At 41.3% G+C, this 13,242-nt stretch overlaps 1 protein-coding gene across 1 annotated transcript; it reads left to right on the top strand.

Moving 5' to 3' along the window:
* Nucleotides 1–164: 164 nt before the first annotated feature.
* mRpL21 (mitochondrial ribosomal protein L21) lies at nt 165–12,760 on the top strand. The gene is made up of 5 exons (XM_076187274.1): nt 165–310; nt 7,580–7,726; nt 8,561–8,724; nt 9,534–9,690; nt 12,527–12,760. Exons 1-5 carry the CDS (start codon nt 229–231, stop codon nt 12,628–12,630), a joined length of 654 nt encoding a protein of 217 aa, XP_076043389.1. The 5' UTR covers nt 165–228; the 3' UTR covers nt 12,631–12,760.
* Nucleotides 12,761–13,242: the final 482 nt, after the last annotated feature.

The following is a 13,242-nucleotide window of genomic DNA, read 5'->3' as shown; positions in this document are numbered from 1 at the left end:
CTAAGGATTACCGTACCACCGTATGTAAATGAATATATCAAAGTCCTGGTTATGTATAACAATTACATAGCTTTTAAACCATTTATTATGATAATGAAATAGATATTTAAACAACAATGTATTAGAAATCAACTGATTTGAGGTTCAATGTTCCATAGCACGAGAGCGGCTACTGTGACTCGCAGCTGAACGTTGTAAACAAACAGAGATTGTAACATTTGACTGAAAATGGCCGTGAATATACTTTCAAGATTACCGAAAACATTACCACAGAACTTTAAGAGAGTGCTTACGACTGTAATAGATCCAAGTAAGCAAATGTTTTATTCTTGAGTCATTTATCGTTTGATATTAAGTTGCGTGAGTAACTTGTCTTAGTTGAAAAGCCAAAAGGTTTTGCTTTACCTGGTAAAGCAAAACCTTTTGGCTTTTCAACTAAGTTACTATGATTACTAAGTTACTATAATTATGAGGCAAAGACGTCTAAAGAGTAAAGGTAACCTTTACTCTTTAGACGTCTTTGCCTCATAATTATGTTGCTCCATTGAAGTTCCTGAAGTGTTACAGGGCCTTTCGAGATATACAGTGATTTGCCCAGGACTGTATGCCTTCACACTGGGGGATCTTACTTAGTTTACTTACGTACTTAGTTTACTTAGTGAAGTTCTGAGGTCGATCCTCACAGCCGTAGTGGACTACCGCTGCTGCCAGTCCTGTTGTCCTTCCTTGCGAGGGTCAGTTGGTCTGGTAGTGTGTTTTGAGAGAACCTACTTATGGCAGTGTAGCCTGGCACTGGAGGCTCGTCTGGCACCTTCCGCAGGAACCTGTCCAGTGCATGTTTGAAGCTGTCCACCGAGCATTTAGTTTTCTCTCTCACCTCCTTTGGGAGGGCGTTGAAGATTTTTGGACCCTCATGGCCTAGGCTGGTTGCCAGTAGGGTCTTAATCCTCTCCGGGGCTCTTGATGGGAGAGTTTGTCTCTCACATTTACGCCCATGCCTTATACTGTGGTATGGCTTGATTGTAGAGGGCGTGGGGTCCGGAACAAGTCCCTCAAGGATTTTCCATGTGTAAATGGCCCTGTATCTTTCTCTCCTCTGTTGAGAGTATAGGCCTAGTGCTCCCAGGCGATCCCAATAGTTGAGACCTTGCATCCCTTTGATGCACCTGGTGTAGTTCCGTTGGACAGCTTCAAGCATCTGGATGTCTCCGCGTTTGTGTGGTGACCAGAGTTGGCTACAATAGTCCAGTATCGGTTGGATAAGCGACTTCCAGAGGGTAAGCATCACTTGAACCTCTCTTGAGGAGAAGGTCCTTAGGACCCAGCTGGCCATCCCTCTTGCTCTATTTACTGAGTGCATGATGTGGTGTTGGAAAGTGGCATCATCACTTAAGTGAATGCCCAGGCTTTTCACATGGGCTTTTGGTGTGATTTTCATACCTCTCTCCGTGTGCAGCTCAGTGTCGTCTTTAATGCCTTGATTTGTGCCATATCTCAAGACCTCGAACTTCTCTTCGTTGAATTGCATGTTGCTGTTGTTGGCCCATGCATAAACTGAGTTGAGATCGTCTTGTAGATGTTGCACATCCCCACTTTCCCGCACAGCATGGCTGATGTGGGTATCATCGGCAAAAGACAGGAGGGTTGAGTCCACCCTACTATTTATGTCATTCATATGGACAAGGAATAGGAGGGGGCCAAGCACAGATCCTTGTGGTACTCCGCTTATTACCTTGGATTCGGTTGACTTCACACCATCAACTGCGACTGTTTGTGTACGGTCTGTCAGAAAGTTGAAGAGCCAGACTCCTAGCTTCCCTGAGATTCCTAGATCCCTTGCCTTATGGAGGAGGACACCGTGGTCCACCTTGTCGAAGACTTTTGCAAAATCTAGGAATACTACGTCAACATTTCTCCCCTCCGACAGGTTCCGTAGTAGCCAGTCATAGTGTGCCAGTAGGGTTGAAAGGCATGATCGACCTTTCCTGAAGCCATGTTGATTCTCTTTGATGAGGTTATTCACTTCAAGGTAAGTGAACAGCTTGTCCCTTACACATTTCTCAATTACTTTGACAATATGTGATGTAAGGGCGACAGGTCGATAGTTTTTTGGCAAGGTCCGGTCTCCTCCTTTATATATTGGGCTTATGATGGCTTGTTTGAGCAGTGCCGGGATCTCTCCTTTGTCAAAGGAGGCTAGCCACAACATATGTATTGGAACTGCCAAGACCTCGCAGCATTTTAGGAGTAGGATTGCTGGTACACCGTCTGGTCCTGCTGCCGAGTTACTCCTAAGCTCATTTATCGCCTTTTTGATGTCCTGTTCAGTCACTCGAATGTCAGTAAGCTGGTTCAGGTTCGTGGGTGTCTGGTTGAAGAAGGTTGTGGGATCAAGGATTTCCATCTGTGTCTTAGGTATGCTGAACACACTGTTATATTGGTGTGCCAGCATCTGGCAGGTTTCCTTTGGGGCATCTGTTATAGTGCCTTGTTCCGTCACTAGGGGCCCAATCTGTGACTTGGTTTTGAGGAACTTCTTACAGTAGCTGTAGAAGAATTTCGGGTTGTGCCTTATGTTTTCTATAGCTTGGTGTTCCTCTGTTCTTCTCTGCTCCTCGTGTGAGTGTTTAATTTTCTGCTCTATGTCCTCTATTTTTGAGGAGATTATGAGCCTTTGGGTCTCATTGGTACTGTTAACGAGTTTTAGGTTGAGGTTGGCACGTTTTCGCATAAGGATTTTTCTGTCCCGCGGGATGGAGTATCTGCGATCCTTTTTGTTGCTTTTCCTTGGCACATAAGCAGTACACACCTCCAGCAGAATCCTCAATAGTGTGTTGAGAGTGGTGTTGGGGTCAGATCCCTGCAGTTCCAGGTAAATTTATAATTACCAATAGTTGAACACACAAGCCCCATTGGTGGATTGTAATACTGGCACTTCAGTTCTTGTGAACAAGGTCGTTACATTGTCTTATAATTCATGTACTGGTCTAGTTAGTTTGGACTTTGGAAGTTTAGTTAAGATTTCTGCTCTTGGAAGTTATGGGAGAATAATAGAATTATTGGTGGTTTGTCACCCGCAATTTCGGTGATGTATCGTTGTTGGGGGTTAGATGAGGGAGTAGGTGATTATTGCTGGGTGCTTTGCAAATTGGACATTTTAATAGTATGTTGTGTGATATTGTGAGTGGAGCTTGAAGTTGATAGGAGGGAAGGTCATTTCCAGGCATTAGGTGGTCATGTGTGAGGCAGAAATGTCCTGTTCTTTGGCATAATAGTGCTGTGAAGACTACTGTGGATGTATGTGGGTTTGACTTTGTATGTGGTTTGTATTTTTTGTGAATGGATATTGTGAATGATATTTTGACACAGCCTGAAGGGATTTTTCCCTTTCTTCTCTTTTTCTACATGAGGGAATGGAGAGGGTTGTCACTGATTAAAAGAAGAGGCCTTGCTGTGGATGTGCTGTTTTGCTGCATTGCTTTTGACCAAGGGCAATTGGCAAAATGCAGGGATGACCTGTCATCCAGGAGGAGACAAGAAAAGAGGGAGGGGTGGTGAATGGGAGTGGAGTGGGTGGGAGTGGAATTATGCTTTATGACTTTGGCTACCTCCCTTGTAAGGTGGAAAAAGACCTTGGTATATGTATGTATTTTTCCCGGCTTTTTTGGCACGTTTTTGGCATATTGCAGATAAAAGGACTGGATAGTAATCTAAGTGTTTTAAGTAGTCTAGGGTTTTGGACAGTTGTCACACTCATTAGTGATATATGATATTCCTATGAGATTATTTTTTCCTAGGAAATATTTCCTAACAGGAAATAGAAATTAATGATGAGAGTAACAATAATTTTTTCATTGGTCCTGCAAGAATCAGCCTTTCAAGAAAGATCACCTAAGTTTATATTTTAACAACATTATTCCCTAGATAAGTCCTATAGAGGAAACCCTCACACACCAGACAAGAACTACTCAAGCATGCTTGCACTCAGATCACCATCTGTCACTGAGACAGAACCAACACAGAATAGGCCTGGCCACTGATTTAAACTGCTCCAGATGCAAACACCACAGAAGACAAAACGCTTCATACTACAATGCCCCACACTGACTATCCCCAGACAATAAAATATCTCATCTCTAAAGGACTTAGGGTCCTGTCTGGTGGTTGTGTGTCTTTTACAGGAGAGATCAGGAGGCTGTGGGTCTTTACAAGTGTGACCAGGGAAATGGATTGATTGTTTGATTGAGTGATTGATGGCAGTCAGTACCCCACATGGGCACCACATCTCCAGGTTAAGATAAGTGTGTTCATGGGTTTTGAAGATGGATAGTTGGGAAATGATTCATTCCAGGGACTATACCACAGGACCACCAGTTGCAGGCACCCATCTTTGGTCTCATTGTGACATAAGGAAGGAGGGGGAAGAATTAAATGTTGGGATTAAGGGTTGAGGATGAGGATTTTTGTCATGAGTTTCACCAACTGGAAACCCATAGCACCATAGCTGCCAGCAACAGTCCTCAGATCTACCCATAGATCCTTCTGGGAAGAAACATGAATTGTTTGTTTTCCTAGTATGTGACTGTTTCTGTGTCATTGGCTTCTAGTAGCAGTTGGAGGAAAGCAGTCACCACTTGCCAGCTTTTCTTATATGATCTTGGTCCTGGTGTGAAGAGCAAGTGTCTGCATCCCAAGATGAGGATGAGGTTGTTCACTGCTTTTGAAGATGGGGATCAGGATCACCACATGAAAGTATGTGTCATGGTCCTTCTAAGCTACCAGAAGAGACTGGATAACCATATTGTGGACAAATGCCCAGGATGTAACACTTCAACCCATACTATAATACAACATTTTGAAACACTTAACAGTACACCAATCACAAACATAAACAATGCTGTGCACACTTTTAATACAATCATACAAAATGCAGACAAGAGATACATCCCTAGAGGCAACAGAAAATCACACAACCCCAACTTCACACCAGAAATCCAAAGCCTCATCAGACAACGTGACACACTTAAACACGGTACCCCCACACCTATCCCTCAAAACATAGCAGACCAAATACAAACACTAAACACTGTGATTGCCAATAAAATACATGAACAAAAAACACAAAATTGGCAAAACTTTATCAATACACTTGATCACAAAACAAACACCAGCAAATTGTACAAAACACTCAACAGCATTACACTATCCAACAGTAACACTACACGCTCTCACGCAGCAATAATCACAACAACAGATAATCTACCCTCAAACAGACAACAAGCAAACGCACTCATACGTCATTTTGGACAGACAAGCCATCTCACTTCTCACCCTGACGACCGACGCACCATTCGACGTAAGAAAGACTTTCCCACAGACTCAGACTATATACCCTTCATAGACAGTCAGACAAAACTCATAATACATAGTCTCAAGCACTCATCTGCCTGTGGCCCTGATAACATAAGCAACATCCACCTAAAACACATTGGACCACAAGGTATACATGCACTCACAAACATTGCAAGCTACAGCTATTCACACAACACTATACCCGACATCTGGAAGCATGGTAAAATAATCACCATTCCAAAACCGAACAAAGACCCAACAATCCCAACATCGCACCGCCCAATCACACTTCTCTGCACCCCCTCTAAAGTCATTGAACGCCTAATACTTAAACTTGTCACACCACATATTTCCCTTGCTGACTCACAACACGGTTTTAGGCCACTACACTCCACAAACACTCTTCTGACAAACCTCACACAAAGAATTTTAGATGGCATCAATTCAGATAGGCCTCACCAAAGAACACTTCTTATAACATTAGACATTAGTAAAGCTTTTGATGCTATCCCCCGCCACAACCTAACAAATAAAATATATAACACAGACATGCACAATAACACCAAAAGATGGCTGGCCAATTATCTGGCAGGTAGGAATGCTTACGTGTCATATAATGGCCAATCATCGCACATCAGAAACATTAAGAACGGAGTACCACAGGGCTCAGTTCTATCCCCCACACTATTTAATCTATACATGCATGACTTACCCACGCCAGACACCTCAGAAATACAAATCTCTTCCTACGCAGACGACATAACAATCACATGCACACATCGTAACACAGACAAAGCTGTAGAAATAATCCAGCCATACCTTGACACACTCAACACATGGTTCATCACAAACAGACTCAAAATAGCTCCAACCAAATCTACAGCAACACTTCTCACCAACTGGACAAAAGAACACAAATACATACCTCATCTCTACATCAACAACACTCTAATACCACACACAAACACACCGAAAATTCTTGGTGTAACATACGATACATCCATGTCTTTCAAACAACACATCACAAACATAAAAAACAAATGCACACCCAGACTTAACGCACTTAAGTCAATCACTGGAACAACATTTGGACAAAACAAAGAAACTAATATAACAATATACAAACAATGCATACGCTCAGTGTTGAATTATGCGAGTCCTGCATGGGCTCCTAATCTCAGTGAGACACACCACAACACCCTTCAAATCATACAAAACAAAGCCCTAAAAACAATTACAGGCTGCACAAATACAACACCTACAGACCATTTACACCATGAAACAAAAGTCCTCAAAGTCAAGGACCACCTCGACATGAGAGGCACACAAACACTTGCCGCAGCCACCACAAACACATTACACCCGCTACACTACATAGCAGAACACCCACACACACCAAGAAACATTAAAACAACACCCAAAGACCTTTATCACACACAGATACTCTCTTCTCTTCCTCCACAACCACCAAATACCAGCCTCCGGAAACATATTCATAATCATATCACTCACCGCTCCATTAACACACTGAAAGACAACACACTGCTGCATGCCAGACCCCCTGATATCCACCCTTCTGAATCCTCTCTCCCACGAAAGGACAGAGTCCACTTGGCCAGACTGCGGTGCGGTCACCACCCAGCACTTCTAAGCTACCAGAAGAGGCTGGATGACCGCATTGTGAACAGCTGCCCAGGGTGTAACATTTCACCCCATACCATACAACACATAATGGAAGACTGCATTATACACAATCATGCACGCAAACAACACAACATACTCTATAAAGGATTTGTGGGAAAACCCAGTTTCGGCTATGGCATTCCTTGGGGAGACGGGACTGCTGGGACAGACAGTCTAGGGAACAACAACAACAACAACAACAACATACACTCCATAAAGGATATGTGGGAAAACCTCGTTTTGGCCGTGGCATTCCTTGGGGAGATGGGGGCTGCTCGGACACACAGTCTAGGGAATAACAACAACAACAACAACAACAATGTGTCATGTTTTCTGGGATGAAAGTGAACAGTATGACCTCTCTCAACAGTCATAACAAAATCCAGAATGATTATAAAGTCTACCACTGCAGATTTTTTTGCATCTTCATAGACGACACTTTTTTCCAGTTCCTAGAAATTCCATAAAATGGAGTAGTATTCTAATTTCAGTATCATTAGTGATTATTTTTACCACTTAAAGGTGTATTTTCACATTCTCACAGATAAAACGAAACAAGAGAGACTGTTTTTGCCCCTAATGGACCAGATAGCAGGACTGCGAACGCTACCACCACAATCCAGCACTGCACCAGTTATTGTGAAGGAACAGCAGCAGCCTAGTGGTGATCTCACAGAAAATATTAAACAAGGTAAATCAAATATCACTCGAAATTATTTTCATCTGAAATTAGTATTAACAGGAGACTCGTAAATGTATCCATTCAGCTAAAATGTTTGAAGTATCACATACTGTATATAGCAAAGATGTTCCTTAGTCATCACAGTTCATGTTCCGGGATAGAAGAGAAATTGTATAGCAGGTGTTGTAGGTGTTTATAAAGATGGATAAAGTGAGACATGTAGAGGTGAGGCAGAGAATTAGGTGTGGAAAGGGAGCTGTCATATATAGTAGATCTAAAGATACCGAGGCAGTTAGATTAGAGTATATGGAAAGAATGAGTGAAGAAAGATCAAAAACAAGACTGGAAATCAGAACTGGATGAAGTAAGCTTAAGACTAATAATGATATGGATGGACAGGATTAAAGAGGAATGTCAGTCAAGCAAGGAAGAGAGTGCAAAAAAAGAAGAAAAAAAAATAGGAGTATTTGAGAATGGTTGTAAATGGATGAAGAAATGGTGTGACTTAAAGGGATGTTCTTCTTGTATAATTGATTAGTTTTTGAAGTAGATGAAATGGGCCTACCATATCATGAAATGGTGGGGGTAAACCAATTGTCAGGCCCTGCTGTGGAGGTACTGTGCCTCACTGCATTGCATTTGACCTGAGCAGTATGGCAGGGGTTAGGGATGACCTTTCATCCATGAGGTGCTAAGATGTGAAAGATGACAAATAGGTTTTGGATAGGTGTGGATGTGAGTGTAAAGAGGGTGTATGCTTTGACTTAGCAACCCCCTTGTTAGGGTGGAAAGGACCTTTGGTATGTATTTATATTCACTTACAATCCAATTTATTTTCACCAGGTGTTCTAAGCAACGTGAACAATCAAATAAGAAATAGCACACATGGTCGACTGTTTGCGGTTATTCATGTGGCAGGAAAGCAGCACAAAGTGACCCCAGAAGACCTAGTTGTTATCCAAGGGAGATGGCCACCTTCCCTTGGAGATAAACTCAGGCTTGAAAAGGTTGGTGTACTTTGTTATTGTATATCATATATATGTATAGCTATACAATAGTGTGTGTGTATTTACTCAGTTGTAGTATACAGGAAAGGAGCAACACTTGTTGGGTCCTGTTTCCTATTCTCTAATTTTCTAACATACCTAGACTCAAATTTATGTATGGTTCCAACTTAATCTATATCTTTGATTTCCGATGATCAAATTTAGATTTGAACATGTGTATTGTTTGAGCTTGGGCTATGTCACCTTCTAAGCTGTTCCATTTATTTATACATCCATGTGAAAAACTGTATTTCTTCACATCCTTTTGACATGTGGTCTTTCTTAATTTACTTCCATGACCTCTTAAAGCCCTCCCATCTTTATTAAGGAGATCTGTTCTATCAGTGCAATCTCTCCCATTTAGTAACCTAAACACTGTAATCATGTCACCTTTTTCTCTTCGATCTTTCAAAGTTGGCATACCTGGTACTTTTAGTCTTCCCTCATATGGTTTATCTGCCAGGCTGGTGACCACTTTGGTTGCTGCCCTTTGTATTCTCTCAATCTTGCTTATGTGTGTACTGTACATATTTATATATACCAAAAGCTAAGTCATAACACACATCTTCTTCATACACATTTAAAACCTATTATGGCCCTCCCATCATAGCATCTCAGTATACGGTTGTAGGAATGCAATTGAAAAATTGTTTTGTTATATACCAGCTACCTTATATCATGGTAATAGTGAATTCTACATGGGGATATGCTGTGAATGAATGACATCCAACTGTGAAGGTTCAATTTTGCAATAATCATTCTTTATACAGATTCTGGCAGTTGGGGGCAAAGACTTCACAATTTTTGGACAACCTTTATTGCACAGAGATTTGGTTAATGTTGAAGCCACTGTTATAGAGAAGAATTTAAGTCATACAAAGCTGCATTTTAGAAACAGAAGAAGGAAGAATTCTAGAAGCTTGAGATGTGAGTCTTTTACAGTTCCATTTGATTCCAGATATATTTAGCAAACATTTATTCTTTCCTGTAATTCTATCTATATACCAAGGGTTTCTATCCCCTTATTAGGGATGTAGCCAGTCAAAGGATGCATCCACTCCTATCCATCACCCTTGTTTCCATCTCATCTTAGCACCTCATGGATTAAGGGTTATCCCTGTCTCCTGTCCACAACCCAAGTCAGAAGCAATGCAGCAAGACATAGTACATCTATAGCATCCTATGAAAATATATATATTTACAAGGGAAAGGGGGACAAATGTGAGTGTAGTAGTTTAAGAGGGATCAGTATGTTGAGTGTATTTGGGAAGGATTATGGAAAGGTTTGGATTGAGAGGATTAGGAGAGGAACAGAGGGAGTAATTGGTGAAGAACAGTGTGGGTTTAGGACAAGTAGGGGTTGCATGGATCAGATTTTTGTGGTAAGACAGATATGTGAGAAAGCTTTAGGAAAAGGTAAGGATGTTTTTTGGGCCTTTATGGATTTGGAAAAGGCTTATGACAGGGTAGACAGGAAGGCACTGTGGGAGGTATTACAGATATATGGGATAGGAGGAAAGCTTTTAAGAGCAGTCAGAAGTTTTTATGAGAGTAGTAGAGCATGTGTTAGAATCAGAAATGAAATGGATTGATGTAAAGATGGGACTTTGTCAGGGATGTCTTATATCACCTTGGCTGTTCATTTTATACATGGATGGGGTGGTGTGTGAGGTAAATGCAAGGGTAATAGGCTGAGGATTGGAGATGATTAAAGAAAATGGAGAAAAGTGAGAGATAAGCTAGTTCTTGTTTGCTGACAACACTGCACTTGTAGCAGGATCAGAGGAGGATTAAGGAAGTTAGTGACAGAGTTTGGGAAGGTATGCAAAAGAGGGAAGTTGAAGATAAATGTAGGTAAAAGTAAGGTGAGAATGTGACAGCAAATTGGAAGTGAGTATTAATGGAGAGAGACTGGAGGAAGTGGATATTTTTAGATACTTGGTTGTGAATGTGGTGGGAAAGGGAGGAATGAAGGTGGAGTTAGAATGTAGATTGAGAGAAGCAAGTAAATACCTTGGGGAATTAAAAAGTGTAATGAGAAATAAGACATTTGGGAATGGATGCTAAGAGGAGATTGTACGAAGGAGTGATTGTGCCTACAGCACTGTATGGGGGCAGAAACATGGAATATAAGAAAGGAAGAGAGGAGTATGAATGTGCTTGATAGGTGCCTGAGAAGTATGATAGGGGTTACTAGGCTGGATAGAGTGAGAAACAAAGAGGTGAGGAGTAGAGCGGGTGTGGAAAGGGAGTTGGGAGATAGGGTTGATGAAAGAGTATTGGGATGGCTTGGACACATGGAAAGAATGAGTGAAGAAAGATTAGTAAAAGAGGTGTGGAAGGAGTGAACATGAGGGGGTGACCAAGGATGAGATGGATGAATGGGGTAAAAGGGGCATTGGGAAAGAGGGTAATGTCTGTTGAGGAAGGAAGGGAGAAGATAGAAGATAGGGGTGCATGGAGAATGGTTGTATATGGATGATGCTGTGATGCATGGAAGGAAGTGGGTGGAGGATGGGGAGGTGAGGGAATATGTATGAATGATATTTTGACACAACCCGAAGGGATTTCTACCAGTTTTCTCTTTTTCTGCATGAGGGGGCAGAGAGGGAGGATCGCCAATTAAATGAAGCAGCCTTACTGTAGATGTGTTGTCTGGCTCAGGGCAGTGGGCAATATGCAGGGATGACCTGTCATCCAGGAGGAGCCAATGTAAGATGGAGGGAAGGGGGTGAATGGGAGTGGTGTATGTTGGGATGGAATGGGTGGGAGTGGATTTTATGCCTTTGTTTTTTGGCTACTTCCCTTGTAAGGGGGAGATAGCTATTGCTATATGTATGTATAATATAGGAGCATTTTATTAAGTTTCAGCAAATTTTATATGGTTTATTTATTTTTTTTTTTTTTCTACTGTTATGCAAGGAAGGAGTGGGGAATTGGGGGGGTAGAGGGTGCTTATGTGCAAATGATATTTTGATGCAGCCTGAAGGGATTTCTTCCAATTTTATCTTTTTCTACATGAGGGGACAGAAAGGGGGGTTGCTGATTAAGTGAAGCAGGTTTGTTGTGGATGTACTGTGTCTTGCTACATTGCTCCTGACCCAAGCAATGAGTGGGATACAGGGATGACCTGTCATCCACAAGGAGCTAAGGTGAGAGGGGGGAAGGGTGGTGGATGGGAGTGGAATAGGTGGGAGTAAGTACACTTTGGCTACTTCCCTTATAATGGGAAAGAAGCTCTTGGTATACATTTTTTTTTCTTTCTTTTTGTCTTTTGAAGATTTGATGTGAGGATATTATGTATGTGTTGTTAGCCTACTCCTTTAGTATGATGATAATATTTTCACACCTGAACTTGCACTAATAGATTAAGTATCTTAGTGATGGACTGTAGACTGATGAGTGTGTCAGAGTACTGGAATGTCTTTAGTAGTCAGGGTTGTCTGTCCAGACATGGGCTGAATAAAATCATGTGACCTTTGCAAAAAAAAAAAAAAAAAAAAAAAAGATAAATAAATAAATAAAAAGAAATTATAGTAACACCTCTTAAACCAGATGAAATTCCTGAGCAAAGTGTTTCATTGTAGTGGAAGGGTTAATTGTCTTAACCTCATTACTATTGTGACATCTCCCAAGCTGATTAAATTTACCTGGCAATAGTCAAAACAATGCCTGTAGAGTGCATAATTTTAATGGATGGGTGACTGATGTATATATAATGCAATGTAATGAAGTTTTTCGCTCATCGACAATTTCTTTTCAGTTATTCGAACCCCACTGACAACACTGCGAATAAACTGTGTGGATATCCTGCACCCTATAGATGAGTTACCAGAGTTGGAAGGTGCTGAGGGAAGAATCTTGTAAAATATTAATAATTGTGTACAGTTGTAGCAGTTCAACTCCAAGCATTCTGTAAATAAATCATAGTTCTTGTTAACATTTTTCTGAACCTTGTTATGGAATTGTCATTAAACTTCATAAATTTTTATGCAAGCTTGATGTTTATTTATCTTAGCAGTAAAATCCAGAATAAAAATTTTAGTTAACAAGTTCATCAAGGGACAGATTTATCAATAAAATATGGCCACCTCCCTTATAAGGGGTAAAAGGTTGCCAATTAAATGAAGTGGCTTTGTTGTGGATGTTGAGTGTCTTGCTATTTTGCTTCTGACCCAGGGCAGTGGGCGAGATATAGGGATGACCCGTCATTCAGGAAGACCCGAGAGAAGAGGGAGGGAATGGGGTGAATGGATGGGAATAGTTTTTTATGCCTTGTTTTTGGCTACCTCCCTTGTAAGGAGGAAAAAACCATTGGTATATGTATGTATGGATATCTATCATAACATTGGAACACACAGTGTCTTACTTTTTTTCATTTGTAGGAAAAGTATTTGGGGTTCAGAGAACAGATGGGAGGGTGGAAAGATGTTGGATAGCAATCTGGATTCCACCAGGGGACTGTGTCATGGTGAGGCA

This window comes from Oratosquilla oratoria, chromosome 1 (assembly GCF_046742065.1).
Source record: "Oratosquilla oratoria isolate Oo_2021 chromosome 1, ASM4674206v1, whole genome shotgun sequence".
Lineage (NCBI taxonomy): Eukaryota > Metazoa > Arthropoda > Malacostraca > Stomatopoda > Squillidae > Oratosquilla > Oratosquilla oratoria.
Note: the sequence above shows the minus strand (reverse complement) of the source record. Positions and strands in the feature narration are given on the sequence as shown.